This window comes from Nanorana parkeri, unplaced genomic scaffold (genome assembly GCF_000935625.1).
Source record: "Nanorana parkeri isolate BGI_ZX_2015 unplaced genomic scaffold, ASM93562v1 scaffold384, whole genome shotgun sequence".
Classification (NCBI taxonomy): domain Eukaryota; kingdom Metazoa; phylum Chordata; class Amphibia; order Anura; family Dicroglossidae; genus Nanorana; species Nanorana parkeri.
Window position 1 is genome coordinate 1,030,243 of NW_017306652.1, and position 11,705 is coordinate 1,041,947.

Sequence of the window (11,705 nt, forward strand, 5' to 3'; positions counted from 1 at the left end):
GGGAGAGAGAGCGAGGAGAGACAGCCAGGAAAGATAGCCGGGGGAGAGAGAGCGAGGAGAGACAGCTGGGGGGAGAGAGAGCGAGGAGAGACAGCCAGGAGCTAGAGTGAATAAAGACAGCCAGAAGAGGGAGCAGGGAGAGACAGCGAGGGGAGAGAATGGAGAGACAACCAGGAGAGAGAGCAAGGAGAGACAGCCAAGAGAGACAGCCAGGAGAGAGAGCAAGGAGAGACAGCCAGGGGAGAGAGCAAGGAGAGACAGCCAGGGGAGCGACCAAGGAGAGACTGGGGAGAGGCAGCCAGGAACAGCCAGGGGAGAGAGCAAGGAGAGACAGCCATTTTTGATTTTCTTATATAAATTAGGTGCTGTTTTTTTTGCTGGACTGACTTCAGCAACAATAACATTTGCTCATGAAAAACACCAAAAACTAAATTTACAAATGTATCCTTACATTTTTTTTTCAAGACAAGGAGATCCACACCCACATTATCTGATTCTTCTCCTTCTTAATGATGATCTCCTTCCTCCTCTTCCAGACGGTCCCCAAACCACTACCCCCTCCGCCTGTTTGCGGGTATCTCCTTTAGTCCCAGTTCACACCTAAGCATCACAGTAATGCACGTCTTGGTGATGTGCGTTCGTGGGCATTTGTTTCCTGTATTTATTTCAATGGGTCCCTGGACGTGCGCCAAATGCAGGAAAGTGGTACATGTCACAAAGTCTGCAACAGGCATTCCATTTTTCCCCCTGCACGTTTATGCACATTCTCACTCACATGCAGGAAAAAAATGCGATTGGTCGGTCACATTTGGGGTGCCATTAACTAGTAAAGGCACCACAAGCGGGTTCCCCGTTTGTGTACATTTCGTGAACGCACGTCAAAGCACACTTCTGTGTATTTTTGATGCGTGTTCACAAGACGCCCATGTGTGAAAGGGGACTTAGCTTTCCAACTGCTTAGATGACATCCATGCATACGCGTTCCTGGCTGTGACCCATGCCTAGCTGGGTCTGGCCACAGATGCACATGGTGCTCGGCAAGCCACACTCCTGCTCCCTCCACCGCTCTCCTCCCAATAATTTGACTGATGGCAGAAGGAGTCTATCCCTCAACTGCCCTCCGTACCCTCCACAACCTGGAAGTTTGGGAAACGGCACAGATCCTTCTGGACAAGGTGGCGGCGACAAGGGACCATAGGTAAGTGTGCGGGGATGGAGCATGGAAAGGTAGTGAGCATGCATTAAGGTAACCTAACCTCCAAACTGATAACAAAGGCTAAACCTAATCCACAATCCTCAACGTAACCCTCAAACCTAAAACTTGAACAAATCCAGCTTTAGTCCTGTTCCTAAATCCAACACCTGACCCCACCGCCACAGCTAGATGTACCATTTGGATTGTGATAGACTTTTATAGGGTTCTATTGTACAGACACAGCCAGGAAAAAGAGAACTCTTGTGCAGGGATGTGCGGTCAGTGGAGGCAGGTGAGGCAGAGCCTCACCTAGTATTATGGAGGAAAAAGCTGTCAGCTTCAAGTCTGAAGCTGGCAGCTTTTTCTCCATTACGAGCGGCTTATTTCAGGTTACACAGCAGGGAAAGCCTCCCCGCTGTGTAACCTGTCGTGGACGGAGCGCTGCCTGCTAATTACAGGCAGCACTGCATCCGGCTTTTGACAGCTATGTTAGGTTACACAGCAGCGGGTTTCCCCACTACTTGTGTAACCTAACTTGGTGAGGCAAGAGCTGTGTTAGAGGCGTGAGCTCTGTGGATGGCTTGGACCAATGGCAAAGCGCCATTGGTCCAAGCTGTCCAATCAAAAAAAGTTTTTTTTTAAAACGACTGAGGCCATCGATCTCGATGCCTCAGCAGTGATGAGCAAGTGAGGGACAGGGAGGCTCCTCCCTTCCTCCTTCACACTAGCTTGGGACCGAGTTTGGAGCGGTGCTTTGGCGGGTTGGGGCGAGGCTGGGTAATGCCTCACCCAGAACCAGAGGTACTGCACGTCACCGGTCTTGTGGCATGGAATATAAACATCTCGGTAGGTATACATCTGCGGAGGGGGAGGGAGAATAATGTTAGATCAGGAGAGGGGGGGCATTAGGAATAAGTGCACATTGAAAGCTGGACTCCAGGCAAACAGCTAAATACATGGATGGAATACATATACTGTATGAGTGCTGCTTTACCTGCCAAAGTGTGTCTCGTCTGCAAGAAAAAAGCCTTCCTGCTATTACATTATTTTCCTAAAGCTCCACTTTAAGGACCCATTTGGACTGTTGTGGTTTTATACACACATGCAATTTGCTTTGTGTTTTCATGCTGGAAACTATGAGTAGGCATCTTATGAAAACCAGAGGGAATAAGCTGCAGGCAGAATACAACCCACAGAAACATATCGATGGGAAGTGTACCAATAAATACACGGCTACAGGCGTCTTCTAGCTGTCTCCGTGTAGTCTGATTTCTTAGCAAACCAGAAGCCCCAGCACTGTGAAAAGGTCTTCCATGACCAACACTGTACTATCACATTGATAACCTTGAAATGAAATCTTAGCACAGGACCAAGTTGGGGGGCTGTTAACTACATCCTGGCAGGGAACCAGTTAACCCTTCCGTTGTAAAAACAGGTCTTTGTTGTTTAATGCCTATGTCCAGGGAAACCACAAATCTTGCAATCGGGGTTACCCCTGCCTGCACAACAGTCGCGCCCACCTCTTCTCCCCTATGCTACAGATTGTGGACCAGGGGTGGGCAAACTCCAGCCCTCCAGCTGTGGGGAAATGACAAAACCCATAATGCATCTCTCTCTGGCAGTCATGCCTGCAGCTGTGAGAATCTTGCAATGCTCATGGGATTTGTAGTTCTGCAACAGCTGGAGAGTTGTTTTTTGCCCACCCCTGTTGTCCGATGTCACTGATCAGTGACAGTGACATCGGTCCGAATGGGGTGTCGGTATCTATATGACACCCAGAAGATGTCACTGATCTGGGGGGTCCCTGTAATCATGGTCTGAATGGGGTGCTGGTATCTATATGATACCCAGCAGATGTCACTGATCTGGGGGGTCCCTGTAATCATGGTCTGAATGGGGTGCTGGTATCTATATGATACCCAGCAGATGTCACTGATCTGGGTGGGGGGCTGTAATCAAGGTCTGAATGGGGTGCTGGTATCTATATGACACCCAGCAGATGTCACTGATCTGGGTGGGGGGCTGTAATCAAGGTCTGAATGGGGTGCTGGTATCTATATGACACCCAGCAGATGTCACTGATCTGGGTGGGGGGCTGTAATCAAGGTCTGAATGGGGTGCTGGTATCTATACGACACCAGAAGATGTCACTTATGTGGGGGCCCCTGTAGTCAAGGTCTGAATGGGGTGGCGGTATCTATATGACACCCCGCAGATGTCACTGATCTGGGGGCCCCTGTAATCAAGGTCTGAATAGGGTGCCGGTATCTATACGACACCCAGCAGATGTCACTGATTAGGGGGGCCCCTGTAATCAAGGTCTGAATGGGGTGCCAGTATCTATAATGACACCCAGCAGATGTCATATATTGGGGGGGCCCCTGTAGTCAAGGTCTGAATGGGGTGCCGGTATCTATATGACACCCAGAAGATGTCACTGATCTGGGGGGGCCCTGTAATCAAGGTCTGAATGGGGTGCCGGTATCTATATGACACCCAGAAGATGTCACTGATCTGGGGGGGCCCTGTAATCAAGGTCTGAATGGGGTGCCGGTATCTATATGACACCCAGCAGATGTCACTGAACTGGGGGCCCTGTAATCAAGCTACGAATGGGGTGCCGGTATCTATAGGACACCCAGCAGATGTCATATATTGGGGGGCCCTGTAATCAAGGTATGCATGGGGTGCTGGTATCTATATGACACGAGAAGATGTCACTGATCTGGGGGCCCCTGTAATCAATGTCTGACTGGGGTGCCGATATCTATATGACACCAGCAGATGTCACTGATTTGGGGGCCCCTGTAATCAAGGTATGAATAGGGAAACCCCCACTTAGGACAGCAGCCCCAAGTCTCTTCTTACATGTACTGGCCCCGGTGGTAGGTAATTGCCCCCTGCCCCCAGTCCCCTCCTTGCCAGGTCCCAGTATAACACGCCTGGGTTCCAATGTCTCAGTGCTGGAAGTTTCTCCTGTTGTGGAATGTGATTAGAAGGACCTCTACCCTCTGTCCATGTTACATGGAAGTCATGCCGGGAGTCCAGGCTCCCTACCCGGACTCATATTTACCATCATCCAGGACGTGGCTGGGCTTCACCGGCTGCACCTTGAACTGACTGGCGCTCCAGCCCGGGATAGGGGCTTTTACCACCTCGCTGTCTGACAACCAGGTCACCGTTTCGAAGTTATCTCCCCGGATCAGAGCGTCCGCTTCCTCCCGGTGTACGGCCACCTGATCGAACTGGTGCAGGCCCCCGGCGTGGTCAAAGTGGACGTGTGTGGCCACAGCCATGAGCGGCCGGCGCCCCGATCCCCCGCTCTTGCCGTGCGGCAGCAGCCCCGAAGAGCACAAGTAGTCCGGCAGGCTGCGGAGCCCCAGGCCGGTGTCGATGACCAGATCCTGGTGGGAGCCCTGCACCAGCCAGATGTTGGCTCGGTTCCCGGACTCGTAGAAGCGCTCCTGGATCCAGTACACGCCGTCCCCCAGGGCCTTGTGTGCGTACCACTCCAGGGCCGCCATGGCTGGACTCGCTCCACGGGCTGAGATCAGCCTGTTGCGGAGACTCCGGCTGTCAGTACCTCGGGCAGCGCCCACAGACCTGTCACCAGAGCTCCGCTTCAGGACGCGCTTCCTCCAATAGGAGAAGAGAAGCTATGGGCGTCACTACCCGAACAGCCAATGAAGTGGAGATGTCAAGGAGAACTCGCACTTTTCTAAAGGCACGCCCATTTGTTTTGAGAGCAGGAACACGGGGACCTGAGAGGGTCATGTCTGTCCCTGAGAGAGTGGAAACACACGTGTCATGTCTATGCCCGAAAGTGTCATGTGATATCTATACTTGAGAGTGTCATAGCTATCCGTGGGTACAAAAGCAAACATTTCCCAGCACACTTAGCAGCAGCCTGCAATGAAACAGATTACACTGTGTAAAATATATTTATCAATGAACTGCACCAATAAGCAAGCTAACAGCCAGAGACATAACTAGAAACCTCAGGGCCCCATGCAAGAAACCATGAAGGGCCCCCCACTCCACACCCCATAACAAAATGTCGGAACCTTGCGAGTGACCGGGGTAGTGCATGTGTGTAGTCCCAGAAGGCAGGGCCACCAGTTGAAATCATGAGACCCCCATACAGTTAATAATTTGTATTTATTTTTTTTACTTTTGATCAATTTTAAAAAAAAAATTATTTTTTACTTTTTTTTCACTTAAACTTTATTACTATCACACAGGGCATAACAAGCACCTGTGTCATAGCATTCAGAGGTGACAGGTTCTCTTTATGAGCCTGCTCTCCAATACAGAAAATAGAGCACACATGTTCTTCTGTACAGCTCTCTTTGTGACAGAAGAGCAGGGGCCCCCAAAAACCACAGCACAGAAGGAGGCAGCGGACCATGGTGGGAGGGGCACTATGGAGGGGGGGCGGACAAGTCACAAGCAGGCTGTATAGCCGCTGAAATCACTTGTACAAAACGGCTCCTCTGCTTTACATTTAGCTCAGGCACTGGAATGTACCCACTGTGAGTGTGTATACATGAAAAAATGGATAACTGAATGTGCCGAGGCCCGAGCTACAACAATGAGCAATACAAAAAACAATAAAATAATCTGTGACTCAAACAAATGGCGGTGAATAAATAATATATAAATCAGATGTGAAGTCTGTAAATGTTCATAACTCTGAAGATATGTTCATATATAAACAGCAATAGTGATAAATATTTCTTGTTCCTTCACCAAATGCACCACGTACCAGACCAGATATAGGGGTGCTCACCCCAGCAAAAGGTCAAATAAGGCAATTCCCTTCTTAACCAGGGGAGGGGGCCCTCGGCTCCAATCCAGATGACACCATCTAACTATATGGGTTAAAAACAGAGGTTTTAGTTGCACAACTTTTGCAAATAATGTGGAAGCCGCACTGCCCTACCAAGGCACCTCTGTGTAGTGTCCCTGTGCCTTCAAGGAGGAATGGGCTACCTCCTGGTGAACCTGCACCCAATTCATCCTTTGCTCTATATGCTCCAAGATGGAGGCTTCCATAGATTAGAGTTAGGACCACAGTCAGCAATGACTGCTACTATATTTCTGTCCTAACAGATCTCCTTATACATTTTCTCCTGGATTTTTCTCCTTATTGGAAATGCAGCAGGAGGAAATATAATTATATCAAAGGATTACAGCATCCTTATTCTTGCTGCCAGGAAGTACAGAATCATTAGATCACCGGGCTAGCTGAATCTCATGTATTTCAGTGTTGCAGCATCTAGACAATATAAAAATATATTCTTCATCTGTCAGTTCCAAGAAGAGCTGCATTGTGAACATAGGTGTCATTCCAGCACTGATACACAAGCAGCCATTTCCGGCCTTATCTATTGTGTAAACTAATGACACTCAGTAATTATTAAACCTAATGACACTTTGTTATATTCATAGTCGGTTGTAGCACACATCCTATCAAGAGACTTCAGTGTGGTGCCGATGGTACTCTGGAAACTATAGTTAAAGAACTCCAGGCAAAAAAACAAAAAAAAAAAACTTACCCTTGCAGTGGGGCTACCCCCGCACTGCAAGGGTTAAGTGCTCATTTTGTGTCAGAGACTCAAAGCAAATATACCTGCCTGATCCTCGGTCCTGCCAGGCTGCTTCACCAATCCCACAGCCTCTTCTCCCCTTCCCTTCAATGGACTAAGGGCCTTTGATGTCATTATGTCTTATACAGGTCCATTGATTTGCATTAGACAGGGGGATGCTGAGGGACATTTTGACATCTGGAGCAGAAAGGAGGTGAGTGCTGACTGCCTTGAGACCGAAGATCAGGAAAGTAAAACAGCTTTATTTGAGCCACCTAGACAAAACGAGTTCCAAAAGAGGTTTCCACCGCACACATGTCATGCCTGATGAAGGGACCCTGAGTGGCACCGTAGCATTGCTCTATGACGAGATGTGTGCACATCAATAAAATGACCACTCGTTGAATATTTTACTTTGGTGTGCTGGTGACATACTTTACTTGCGAGACAAAACGGGCACCTATACAAAAAAATATGTTTAGTTTTGTTTTGATTCAGATTTTCCGCTATTTCGGTTTTTGCGGGAATCATGTCCAAAAGTCAATCCTTTTCGGGATTTGAATTTGGAAGAAATTCATTAGCGGTAGTCTGGATGAACATTCGTTTCTAGACGAATACTCGTTGCAGGAAAGTGACGTTAGACAAAAGGAAAAAAAAACCATGAGGTTCCCCCCCCAATTGATATCAGACCCTTTAGGTCTTGTAGGAATGTTAGGAGCCCCCCCCCCCCCCCCCCTACAGGGGAGGAAAGGGGGGTTGGGGCGATTGAGCGCCCCGCCCCCCCTCCCTGCGCCTTACCAGGCCACATTGGGACGGTGGTCTCATGCCGATGGGGACAATGACCTCTTCCCCACAACCCTGATGCGGTGGTTGTGGGGGGTCTGCGGGCAAGGGGGCTTATTTGCATCGGGGTACCCCTTTAATTAAGGGGCACCAAGATGCTGCCCCACCTTGTGAATGAGTAAAGGGTACCTGCACCCCTACTCATTCACTAAAGGGTTAAAAGTAAATAAAGAAAATCACACTTTGACTATTACTTTACTTTTAAAAAAATGGATCCATCGATGTAATCCAGCGTCAATCACGATGCACGACACTCACTGACCCGCCAAAATAAAAATAAAAAGTCCCGCCGCAAGACGATCCGTGCAAACCCAACGAAGACTCGCCACAAAATGTCATCACCTGCCCGCATGTAAACAGATGCGCGGAGCCGAAATGTCACAGCTCACTCCGCCCATTCCTTTCTCTTCTGCAGACTGTTAAAAACAAAAAAAACAAAAATTTCTTTTCTATGATGTCACTTTGCGGCAACGAATATTCGTACAGACTACCTCTAACAAATTTCTTCCGAATTTTTCATTATCGGAAATTCGGATATATCCAAATCTCCGAATTTCTGAAAATTTGTCAGAATAACAAATCTTTCCGAAACGAATTGCACATGTCTAACGGGCACTTAGCCCTTGCAATGCGGGGCTAGTCCCACTGCAAGTGTAAATCTTTTCTTTGCCAGATTTCTTCTTTAGAGCGTTTTAATTGAAACACGTTAGCGGTCCTGGCTACATCCCTGTCGGCAGTTTGTGCATTTTCACATTAAATGGAAACAAGGCACTCGTGTCAGACTCCAGGGCATTCCTTTCACTGATCTGGATTGGAGGCAAACAGGTTGTACAGCCAATACGCCGCAGCAGCGCAGAGGGGCAGAGATCTTTTTTTGTGCCTTTTATTGGTAGCCTGGAAGTACACTAAACTTACTGCACCCAAAAGATTTATAAGTATTATTGGAGGGCAGAGCAGATTTTCCTCTTCTCTTCCTTCTGTTCTCCCTCCTCTTTCTCTCTCCACTTTCCTTTCATCTTACATATCCATCCTTATATTAACACTCTTCTGAATTTCAGCCACTCTAAGGCTAGGTTCACACTATGGCGACCCGTGACCGCGTGGCAATCATGCACGAAACCATGCGGTGGGTGATTCCGTGCGGTCACGGAATCACCCACCACCGCCGATCATGCTGGCTGTGCCATTATTTACTAATGGCACCCCGGTTCCAGATCGTGCGGTTTTCCGTCGCATGTTGTGTGTTGCGAAAAAAGATACATGTACCTTTTTTCTGCGATTGCCGCATGGATGTAACCCCATTGAAATCAATGGGGTCACACAGGAACCACTGACTGCAACTGCACACAATCACATGGTCCCGGGACGCATGTCCTGGATCGCCCAGGTCTGCACCAGCCCTCATCTCCATTGCTGTGTTGGCCTCCCTTTCCCAATACAGATAACAAACAATAAAAAGTTTTCCACTTACTGTACATTCCAATAAGCTTCTTTCAAGGGAATTAGTTTCCCTCCCCCCTGTTTAAATACTTTAACAGAGTGGCCAACCCAGTTGTAACTGACACCGGGGGCTGATTATTTTTTACACCGCTCTTCTATACATCAAATTAATTTTAGTAATAATAATTGAATGAATACAGAGAATGTGAAACAAACATTTCCCCAGCAAAACCCTCTCCATTAAATTCGTCTCCCTTTCCATCACTGAAAGACTTACAAGGTGACACAACAGAGCCTCTGAGCATCCCAGGCTCACTAAGCTACTGAGCTCAGCTCCTCCTGAGTCCTGCTGGCTGCAAATGGGCCGCGGGTTGGTTATATTCAGTTGCCAGACTCCAGAACTGCAATGTAATCTGCTCACAGTATGCGGTGGAGACAAACGTAAAAGCATTGAAGCAATATTAAAGTCTAAAGGACTTACAATGGATCCTGCTCTTTGATGTTTAAAAGTTTAGTTTTGCTGCAGAATCAACTGGTCCAATGAGCACTGGTCCTGATATCCTGTTTAGGGTCTCTCCTTTCCCTTGCATGTTCCTATGGAGCCACCCTTGTGTGCTCGTAAGCTGTGTGTATCTCTACAAACACACAGACAGAGCAAGGCAAGACACTCCCCTGCCCCCACCCACACCTCTCAGAGCTCATAGATGGAAAGCTGCTGGAGACTGTGCTGTCCTTGTGTACTGAAGAGGAAGTTCAGGGAAGAGGGGCTAAAAGAGTTGGAGTCAGCTTTTGTCAAAAACATGACCACTGTAAGACCCTATTCACACTGAGCGACATGGAGACGCTACATTGGGCTGTAACCAATCAACAGCGGTCTTGATGTGACAACATTCTTTCATATTCCATATCGCTGTGCAAAAGTGACCCTTCTGTAGTGCAATATCGAGTGACAAAGTTGCACCATATCGCCGGTAATGCGTGACTTTGCACGACACCATTGAGTCTATTGGAGCCAAATTGCGTGGCATCCGCAGAAAAAAGGGTCATGTACGAGCGACAAGCTTGAGGGATGAGCTACAGGTGACATTGCTCCATTGCAATACATTTGTCAAGCTACATAGATCGATATCGCGCGGAAATATGCACAAATTCGGAGCGGAGATCGCGCGATAAACCGTTCAGTGTGAACGGGTCTAAGTGTTTGGATAAACATTTAAAGGAATACTTTGCTGGCCAATGTATATTTGTTTGATCTAGATTCATTGTTGAAAAAATATTGTAGTGTTTAGTCCTGCTTAAATTGAAATCTCAGTCCCATCATATGATTTTTTTTATAGTTCTACATTTATGAAAGATCAACACTAGATAGTAAGGGAATTAGGTGAACTGCTAAAGGTCTCTAGGAGACATTGCAGCTGTGATAAAGACAGAAAAACACCCATTTTACCTTTACATTTTTCATGATCCTCTACAACCATATTGCCATTCCTTAGAGATCCTGGAGGCTGCCAATATTTACTTAATTGTGCAACTGCTAGTTGCCTGGCTGTTCTGTCTTCAACACTGGGAATCGCCAACCCAAAACAAGGATACAGATACATGTCTCCTACAGACTTCTAGAAGCATTATATGAATGGGTGCACCTCTGCAGCCTCATGCCCAATGACATGCTTGGACTGGAACTATCACTACTTCTAGGGGATGAGATGATGGATTGGAACCATGGATGTGCCAGGTAAATACTAATGCGACAGGTTCCCTTCAAGCATACAGGGAACAAGGAGTGAATCTACAGAGATAGCAGAGAAAGCAATCCCTACTCGGTCTGTGGTCATCAATAGGCCTACATGAGAGGGTTCTTTTTCTAAGTGCACCAATAAAGCACCATAAAGACAAGTTCATCGAACTCAAAGGCATTTTTGAGTTGGTTTGTTATACTCTATACTATAGGACAAAAATGTATTGGGGCTTCAGCTCAAAACTCTTTCTATGGACATGATGCGTGTCATTTTTTTAACCGAAGATGCCACATTTTCCCATTTGAACTTTGCAATCCTGCTCCTAAAACCAAGAAATATTCACTGGAATCCCCTGACATATGTTTCCCTAGGGTGTTTCTTCCATTAGGGGTGACCAGTAGTTGGGAGTTCCTCTCGGTTCTCTCCACTGCTCAGCCGATGGGTCTGGTGTCAGCCCCTTGTTGTGATGTCACACAGGAGGGTTAGAGGACCCTGTGAGGACTCTAGTGAGAACCCCCGTGATGAACACTTGTGGGGGCCATGAACAGCACCCTTGTCACCAGGAAGAATTGGGCATGTGATCATTGTAGACTGGCTCTTCCCATACTACAGACCAGAAGAAAAAGGGCCTGAGACCTGGCATGTCATATGAGAATTAGGTGAGTAATAAGGGTTTTAGGTATATTTTTAAAATAAAAAATACATATAAAAGAAGAAGGGATGAAGTTGAAAGGATTTTCTTTTCTCCCTGAAGACTACCTTTAAATTGAACCCACCCTTAATCACTTAAGGCCCCATGTGATCTGATCGGGCCTGCCTGTCAGTTTTTCAGGTGGAACCAATTAGATGACCAATGCTAGTCTTTGAGCAGATGGAGGTTCGTTTACACCCAGTCCCCCC

General features: G+C 47.4%; 1 protein-coding gene across 1 annotated transcript in view; it reads right to left on the reverse strand.

Moving 5' to 3' along the window:
• MBLAC2 (metallo-beta-lactamase domain containing 2) overlaps nt 1-4,736 on the reverse strand; it is a 12,962-nt gene extending 8,226 nt beyond the window's left edge. The window contains exon 1 of the mRNA XM_018559234.1: nt 4,269-4,736. Coding sequence (XP_018414736.1) covers nt 4,269-4,719 — 451 coding nt within the window. The 5' untranslated portion in view covers nt 4,720-4,736. The remainder of the gene's footprint in view (nt 1-4,268) is intronic.
• Nucleotides 4,737-11,705: the final 6,969 nt, after the last annotated feature.